Source organism: Teleopsis dalmanni, chromosome 1, assembly GCF_002237135.1.
Source record: "Teleopsis dalmanni isolate 2A chromosome 1, ASM223713v2, whole genome shotgun sequence".
NCBI classification, from domain to species: domain Eukaryota; kingdom Metazoa; phylum Arthropoda; class Insecta; order Diptera; family Diopsidae; genus Teleopsis; species Teleopsis dalmanni.
In genome coordinates this window covers 235,047,795-235,057,187 of record NC_051846.1, presented here as the reverse complement: position 1 = coordinate 235,057,187, position 9,393 = coordinate 235,047,795, and the positions used below count along the sequence as shown (strand labels likewise).

Sequence of the window (9,393 nt, the reverse complement as noted above, 5' to 3'; positions counted from 1 at the left end):
TAATTTGTTTATGATAAATGCAATTCCATGTCGGTGTTAACAGTTTACGACTTTCAATAGATTAATATGTAATTTCTTTTGGATTGTTTTTTTTTTGTGTTATAAATTTTCTAAAGCATTTAGTATTTATATATCTGTGAATTTTTGTTTTACTTATACATGTTATGATATTTTATTTTAATATAATAAAACTTGTAATTTAAATTAAATTTAACTCACATATAAGTGTTACAACACCATATTCAGCTGTATTTAAATACATAAAATATATTTTGTTCATTTTTTTCTTTCTTTTAATTATTTCATTAAATTGCGGATAACTCTTTTTTAAAAAACTTTTCGATATATAAATTTAAAAAATCACGTCATTTTCCTATTCTTTTGTTTCTCTATGTTGAAAATAGTATTTTTCATGACTATTTTGGCTCTGGGATTACTACTCCGGTTGATCAATCTCCATTGGTTTACCAGTTGCTTTGGGTTTGCAGGAGCATGTATTCGCATTGTCGGCGCAATCATCTGTTATAGAACAAACTTCAGAGGAAGAAACTTGACGAGTATTGCGAGTACTTTCACTGCCTACAGGTTCAGATTTAGTTTTTGATATTGTAGATACTGATTGCGATTCAACATCTCCATCGTCTTCATCTTCGTCTTCATCACCCAATTCTTCCTGTATTAATTTTCTAGCAAGCCTAACTGCTTCAAACTCATTGTAATGAGCCTTACGACGGCGTTCAAATTCTAAGCGACGCACTAAAAGGAATTAACAAATATGTTAATAATATATAATATTTTGAATCAAAAACTATCTACCTCTTTCACTTTCAGTTTCCGGAAATTCTTCATCTGAGAGATCATCTTGACCAAAGGAAGGAGTTTGAGTATTAGCGGCTGCACGTAATCTAAAGAATATAAAATGGAATCAGTTTAAAATATATTTAAATTTATTTGTTTAATTTAACACACTTACTTTTCTGCTAACAAATCAGCATCAAGTTGTTCATTTAAACCTTCTTCCGGATCAACATAATTGAACGGAGTTTTTGGTTCATCTATTTTCATATGTCCATAGTCCTTATCGACTGGATGATATGTTTGAAGCACGTTTATTTCATCGAACTTGGCACTTTTGCGATAACTAAATGCAAAACAATGATTTTTACATTTATAAAAAAATCGCATTTATGTTTCAAGAATTTCATCAGTTGCCGAGGTGTTAAGATTAATCACTTTAACTTACATTAATAAATAAAATAATAATAAAAAGAAATACAAAATATGGTACAAAAGATGATGATCTACCGATCATCAATTATCCAATAAATAACGAAAGAATGAAAATAAAGCATTGCAAAGAAAATTGCTGTAAATTTTTGTAATTTCTGAGATTGAGAAATAGAACACCAAAGTACATTCAAATGGAAAACTAAATATAACTTTTTTGAATGTATTTATCACATCATTTTTTACACACGGGATATATTCCTTAATAATTCACTGAAAAAAATTTGTGGAAAAGATAGGATTACGCATAGACGTAGCCGAGCCATATTCCTACTCCTTCACTTGAAGGGAGACCAAAGTAATATTTTTAATGAGAAAATATCACAGATCGATGGTGAGTGGATATACATGTGCAGGCATTCATTCTTCACAAAAAAACATCAGAGAAATATTAGAAATCTATATTAAAACTGTGAACTTGATTTAAAGTAGAACAGTTTATCTCATCAAACTGATCAAGCTTTTATAAAACTTAAAAGCCCTTAGTAGTCTACCTCCTTGTGTTACAAACATTTTGACAATCGTAATACCATGTTTCCACTGCTTACTTTGTAAGTTACTTAAGTAACTTTAAGAAAGTTTGAACTTTGAAAGTTCTAGGAGAGCTTCTGTTTGTTTCAGAAGCTAATATATCACCTAAAACATTTATACATATATATATATATATATATATATAAGATATATTGAATCATTTATATGTATATATTATAAAAGTATAACGTATGCAATAAATGAAAACAATAATTTTATTAAATACTCACTTTCTTTGTACGTTTGTTTATAGATGTAGTTTGTTTATATTTTACATATAAAACATATGATAAATATTTCAAATTTCAGTAATTATCATGGGAATTTTTTTAAGGGTTGGTTTCGACATTTTTAGTCTAATTTTCTTTACTTTATTTTTAAGTAAATTAAAAAGCATGGAAGCTCGTTGTATGATTAATGTAATTTACTTAGTAAGTTATACTAACTATAAACACAGTGGAAACATACTATAATATCTGAAGGGTATAAAAATGCAATGATGTCACTTATCACTTAATAAACTTATTTTGGAACGATTTGAAACAGAAGTATTTTCTTCTTAAAACCACATATGTTGACAATATGAAAGTATTCCAAGAACAGCCGGGTCTACAACGCGAAACCAGTCATAAACCACGGCAACCAAGGGCCGTTCACTACCAACTAAAGAGAATTTGCAGGCAGATCTCTGCGGGCTATCACAATAACAGCAACAATATTAAACCATTTTATTAGCTATAATTCCATTTCTTCATCACTAGAATAGATATTTAGTTTGAGTGACACAATATAAATTTCACGTATAATCAATTTTTTGTATATAACAGCTTAAAGAGTTTTCAACTGATTTTTTACATGTGTTTTAATTTTACTGCATAGAAGATATATTTAAGCCAGTATTAAATCAATTTTGCAATATTTTAATAGAAGACTTTTGAAATAAATTGCAGTAAGTTTAAATATTGCTTAAGTTTACATGACTAATTTGGTGACATAAGTAATTATATATATAATGTATAAATGTATAAATGAACAACCGCAAATATTAAAAACAAGAAAAACAATTCTAAATATATGTAACCTATTAAATTCTTTATAATCTTTTCGGGAATTTCCGTATATTTATATCTGAATTTAAGTAGTTACTCATTTCTTTCCAAAAACAATTAGAAAAAATCGCTTGGAGTTTATCGAAGTATTAGTATCGTTTACAAAGATAGCAGTGTACAAATAACTTAGAAGAAAAAAAATTTTTTAACTATGAACAAAGTACTTATGTAATGTGCACATACTCTTTAAAATAAAGATCATTTCCGGAAGATAGTATATACTATATGAAATAGATAGTTAATTTGATCTCTATATGGATTGTTGTAAAATTTGTTTGAAATTTTTGAAAATAATATAATATACAATGAAATTCGAACTCCTATGTACTCGAACTCCTATGGAAGAATTGTTGAATATTCAACAATTCTTCCTTGTATTTTTTTCTCCATAAGTCAAATTTCCCTAACTCAAATATTTCCGTAACTCGAAGTAAAAATTCACATAGCATTTTAGCACTTCCCTTTAAATTTATCTCCACAACTCAAATTTTTTGTTTCGATTTATATCTTCCAATACTTTTGTCAGTTATTTTTCTAACTTACGCGACATTATTGGATTCTAACTTTCAGCGATACTATTATGGCTAACAACAGCTCTTATTATTGTAAATTTCCTTAATACGAAGATGGAGTTGTTCTTATTATCAGTGAAGCAGTAGACTTTCAATCACAAACATGAGTAAAACAAATTTAAAATGTTTGACAATCCCGGAAAAAATTAATTTAATTATTGAAGTAGAAAAAGGTGACAAAAAGAAAAAAGATATAGCCGAAAAATATGGAATTATTTTAAAAAATTAGGACAGCTTAAAAAGAGAGTTCTGTAATAATAAACGTCAACGGAATACAATATGTAAATAAGATGACGTGGGTGAAGCTGTTACAATGGATAATTACTGCAAGAACAAAATATCTACCTCTATTGGATAGTATTATTAGAGAAAAGGTAAAGCAGTTTGCAGACACATTTGCGGCAAATAAAGATGCGATCAAGAAATTTGAACACTTATGCATTTTATAGCAAACGCACCGGATGATATATTCCAATTCAATAAAATTACGTGTGTATAACATATTCATTTAATACTTTGGAAAGAAGAGTGGTAGAGTGGCAAAAAGTAAAAAATGTAACTGAATACGAATTTTCCCTAACTCGAACTTTTTTGCTGTCACCTTGACTATTCAAATTAGAGGAATTTCACTGTACAATAACTAATGACTTGTATCTGTACAAACAGACAGACGGGAATGATAGACGAGTGGCTCTGAGATAAAAACTAGACAGACAAACGACATCATAATATCGACTCATGTTTTAAATCCTCTTTCCTACGTAGCTACTGTGTTTTAATTAGACTTAATAAATCCTTTATACACAAACTTATCAAATTTCGATGCAGCAACGCATTCAGTATAATTAAATTAAAAAGTAAGTAAACTATATATAAAAATAACAAAGCAGTTTTTGTAATTTTAGTTGATCTACAGCGGTTTGTTACATTTCCTAAACAAATTTGTTGTTCAAGAAACATATTTTAAAAATGATAAAATAACTGTTTATAGTTTAAATATAAAATTAAGCGTATTATATAGTTTATAGATTAAGTTCTTGTTTTAACACAAAATAAAGAAATAAGTGCATATTAACATAATTTTAACCATTTCTGCAGTAATGAGATAGCAATTCTTTAGAAATAAAACTGATTCACATTTTTTTAATTAAATATAAACTACATATAATTTACCTGGCATTTGGTTTATCAAAACTACGTGATGTTTTTAATATGCCTTTGCAGGGCTTTTTGGCATCAGGTGAATCCTGATGCATATTTCCGACTTTTTAGATTAACGTACAGATAAGAACAGCCACCAACACGTTTTACTGATTGTTGTTGCTGTAATCTAAAAATAATTGATATAAAATATATGTATACATTTTATTATACTTATAAATGTGTTTACATAAAAGTATGTTTCACACAAACAATTTTACAATTTACAAGCACATCGCATTAAACGTTTCGTAATTTTCTAATTCTGATGATACACCAAGTCAAATAAATAAATAAAAAAAGTATGCATGATATCATAGGGTAATTTAAATAAGCTTACCTTTAAACAATTTGATCAACGGTATTAGCTACGGCGTATGGAAATGTCTGTCATCAAAGGTCACGTTAATTAAATGTGGTGATACGTAAATCGAAACAGATTATTTATTTGCTGCTAAAGTTACCTAATTTGCCGTTTTGATTCCTTTCTCAGAGAATTGTTTGTGGGGTGTATGAAGTCTCGTCTGGCGTATGATGTGTTTTTCAATTTTGATCGTTTATTGAAAATCCTAATGTATTACTTATTGCTTTTTTTATTTAGCACAACCGTATTAATTCTTCTTTTATACTTATTGTATGAAACCAACTCCCATAAAAATTTTGTTTTACGAAATTGCTTTTCGTCCCAATTTTTGTCGTTTTCGTTGCAGCTGTCAGTTTGACTTTAATATATTGTATGCCCCAGAGTGCTGCCCATACGCCGCAATTTAGAATTTTGGTGATGTTACCATATCATACATTTCAAAACCTTATTGTAGCATTTTTGTGGCACGAAATTTATTAGCAAAACGCTTATATATTAAATCATATATTTTTATGACAGTTAATGCAATGATTTTAAAATAATAAACATGCATATAATATTTTTTGTAGCTTTAACATGTTCAACTGAAACGAATTAGCTGTGCCAAAATTCATTATCACCTCCAACCACTATTCAAAAATGAAAATCTCAATGCTAGGAACAGGAAGCTTATATATAACCAAATAATTCGTCCGTCACTTCTATATGGATGTGTAGCGTTTAGCAAATCCTCAAACACTATTATTCGTCAGCTAGAAATTGCACAAAGCCAGGCTCTGAGAAGACTTTTCAAAGTACCATGGAACATTACGACAAAATACTACAAGTACAAAAAATTTCAAATAATTCTGTGGTTGATAAATACACATAAATACAGAAATACCTGTAGATAATTTTATAAAAAAATTGCAATCATATGTCAAAAATTATATGTAAATAAAAATTAAACAAAATTCAAAACTTTCATAAATTTAAAAATTGAAAAAAAAAGAAACATTTCAGTGTTTTATTTTGTGATTTTCAATATTTTTACCATTCCTTTTAATTACGTATTCATTTTCATTTTCAATTTATGTTAATTATTTGTTTTTATACGAAATGTAATTTGCTTGCATTATGCTATTTTTACTATTTGTCCAAACATAACTCTTAACAGATTGAAACAGTGATGCCAATAGCCGCGTGGCTAATATAGGCCAGTATACATTTATTGCCATACTTGTGAGCTACCGAAAAGGCCTAAAGTTATTGTTTCGCGTACATTTCAGGCAGTATAGACCAGTAACTTGCTGTTTTTTGGCATACTTGCCAGCCACCGAAAAGGCCTTATGTAGTATTATGACATGATATATGACAGATATATATTAGAACTAGTATTTATATATCTTTAGTACTTATAAATAAGTATTTTAAAGATTTGTATGACTTATTAAATTAAAGAATTCTTGTCTTATTGTTTAACTAACGAACACAAAAGGCTTAGTTTTAAACACTACAAATACTTACTGAATATTTGCCGCTGGTGTATTGCATGTCTATGTGTTGATATGAATTTCATAACAAATTAAAGTTATAAATATGGCAACCATAAAATGATAACAGATGGTATTAAATACTTCCATTATTTTGTAATGTTATTTTTTTGGAAGTAGTGTATTAGCGACTTAATACTAAGTCAATAATCGTAATAAAATTTACTCGATTCTACTATAAAAATTGTTGAAACTAAATTAATAATAATAAATTAAAAGACAGTGTTTCTGTATAAATAAACAAAAAAAATTTGCTGAATTATTTTTAGTTTAATTTAAATACTTACTGAATATTTGGCGCTGGTGTATTGCATATCTATAGGGGTATTCACTCTCTCTTGCAAACTCATTGCAAGGTGCACGAAATGCACAGATTGTACGAGAATGCAAATAACAACAACAAAATACACGCACAAAATTTCGTGCAATTGCGTGCAATCTTCCAATGCTGAAACCTATGTATATTTGCTTGCAACAAACCAGAAATGGCGGAAATCAGCTGTTTTGTCATTTGTTGCTTCTCATTTTTAAATTTGAATTGACTGTTAGTAAAATTTCGAGATATGTTAATCTATGGCTATGCTATATACATGCGTTTCGTTCAATAATTTAAATCGATGTGACCATTAATAAAGTTTTCACAAATATAATATTATATACATATACATTTGTGAATTAATTTATCTATTTATCAATTTCAGCGAAACTTACGAAAATTTGTTCACATTTTGAACTATTGAATGAAGTGTTTGGACGCATGTCTAATTTTGTACGGAAACATTGCCATAGCCACCAACTAGTTCTGCGCTAGGCAACGAAGTTTTTTTTATTGAATCGTCTGCAGACAACACATCATCCAACTCTGCACCGAAAGTCGTGCGTTCTGCTGTGCAAAGCCCCACTACCCCCCTCGATAAAAAATATAACAAATAACAATAATAAATTAAGAATTAGTTATATTTTTATTATACTAATTATTTTTATATTATATTATTATTACATATATCTCCAACAACAAATAATGTAGCGACTTTACGAATAGCCGCATTTTCGCCTGATGAACCCAAACGATATAAAACAATAGCAATCCTTAATAGTTTATTAGTGAGACTATTAAGGAAAATACGTTCCAATTTACTGTAAGCATCTGACAAAAACGGCCTTCATCAAATTCTTGAAGAATGGTAGATCTCCATTGAATAGATTTTGGTACGGGTTGGTGATTTCTGTGATGGTTTACTAAAGTAAACAAAAGGTCTTCATTTAATTGCTCCATCACTTCCCAGTAATTTGCATCATCTAACAAATAGAAACTATATAGTAGTGAAAACTACATTAACAACATGTTAATACCTTCAATCAGAATATTAAAAGCACTATTTTCAATTAAAAAATCTATACATTTTTGTATTTCACTTGTTCGCGGCATTGTTATACTTTTATTTTTCTTTGCTCAATGTGAATCGACTGCAAAAACAGCTGATTCATTTTGATGATACAATTCTGCAACAGAGGTGTTCTCGCAGTCTTGCAGTTTTTACATAGCATTCTTGCATTTCGTGCTCCCTGCAATGAGTTTACAAGAGAGAGTGAATACCCCTTATGTGTTGATATGAATTTCATAACAAATTAAAGTTATAAATATGGCAACCCTAAAATGATAACAGATGGTGTTAAATACTTCCATTATTTTGTAATGTTATTTTTTTGGAAGTAGTGTATTTGCGACTCAATACTAAGTCAATAATCGGAATAGATTTTACTCGATTCTTCTATAAAAATTGTTAAAACTAAATTCATAATAATAAATTAAAAGACAGTGTTTCGATATAAATAAACAAAAAAAAATTTGCTGAATTATTTTTAGTTTAAAGCGATGTTAAATGGTTAGAATTGAAAAATTGTATACTAATACGAAAACGGTGTTACAAACGCATACATCAATATACATAAACAATTATAAAATGCATTAAATACTATTAAACAAAACCATATACAAAACAACAAAAAACCTATAATTAAAAATTTCAGTCACAACATTTATAATTGCAATATTTTCAATAATGAATCAAAAATAATTTTTTTTAATTATGTCAGTAATTACGAAATTACAAATAGCATTCAAACACATCACCACCGACCGTTCTACCCGGTAGTGATGCTTAATTGTGTTGCTTCCCTTCACCCACTCAACGTGTTAAGGTCTATTAAGTTTAAAAGTATTTTATTGAGTCAGCGTATACATTAATCTGCATGGCAATGGGTCAGCTTAAGTTGTTTACCATAAAGATAATCACAGCAGAGACATCGTTTTTATTATGATGAATATTAAAAAACTTTATAATTTGTGCTTTGGACTTCGAATTTTTTATGTCTGATTCTTACTAGTAATTACGTATTTTTCTCTTGCGTATTTGCTACTATATAGCATTGCGTAATTTATTTATATTTTGGTTTATATATTCAGTTGAAATTCAATATTAGCGAAATGCTTATCTTTGTTTACATAAAAAACCAATAAATTTTATTAAGTTTTTCGTTGTAAAAATCAATATGCAAAGCTTAACAAAATTAGGAATCAGTTTATAAAAAACAGCTGAATTGTTTACTTGAAACTAGTCTTTAAATATTTAATTCTGCGAACACACTTTGAAAATGACTCATATTACCCGGAATTGTTTTAGATTTCAGTTGCAAATATATTTAGATAATTACATATACTATATAAAATAAAACACATGTTTCAAATTAGTTTAGTACTAATATGCAAATATCATATGTATACTAAAATAAAAATG

General features: G+C 28.2%; 1 protein-coding gene across 3 annotated transcripts; it reads right to left on the bottom strand.

Moving 5' to 3' along the window:
• Positions 1-222: 222 nt before the first annotated feature.
• LOC119672741 (protein phosphatase inhibitor 2-like) lies at positions 223-5,570 on the bottom strand. Of its 3 annotated transcripts, XM_038083859.1 has the most exons (7): positions 5,164-5,570; positions 5,040-5,086; positions 4,890-4,964; positions 4,673-4,829; positions 974-1,141; positions 817-905; positions 223-756 (listed from the first exon to the last, which is right to left on the bottom strand). In XM_038083859.1, exons 4-7 carry the CDS (start codon positions 4,753-4,755, stop codon positions 437-439), a joined length of 660 nt encoding a protein of 219 aa, XP_037939787.1. In that variant the 5' UTR covers positions 4,756-4,829; positions 4,890-4,964; positions 5,040-5,086; positions 5,164-5,570; the 3' UTR covers positions 223-436. The 3 variants fall into 3 exon arrangements, with proteins under 3 accessions (XP_037939787.1, XP_037939786.1, XP_037939785.1); XM_038083858.1 differs by lacking the exon at positions 4,890-4,964; XM_038083857.1 differs by lacking the exon at positions 4,890-4,964 and having other exon boundaries at positions 5,040-5,570.
• Between the last annotated feature and the right edge of the window lie 3,823 nt (positions 5,571-9,393).

Coding starts and splice junctions, on each gene's coding strand:
- LOC119672741 (XM_038083857.1), bottom strand. CDS start 4,755: ATGCATCAGGATTCACCTGATGCCAAAAAGCCCTGCAAAGGCATATTA. Junction 1,142..4,672: donor TTTGATAAACCAAATGCCAG/GTAAATTATATG, acceptor TTTTGCATTTAG/TTATCGCAAAAGTGCCAAGT. Junction 906..973: donor GCTGATTTGTTAGCAGAAAA/GTAAGTGTGTTA, acceptor TATATTCTTTAG/ATTACGTGCAGCCGCTAATA.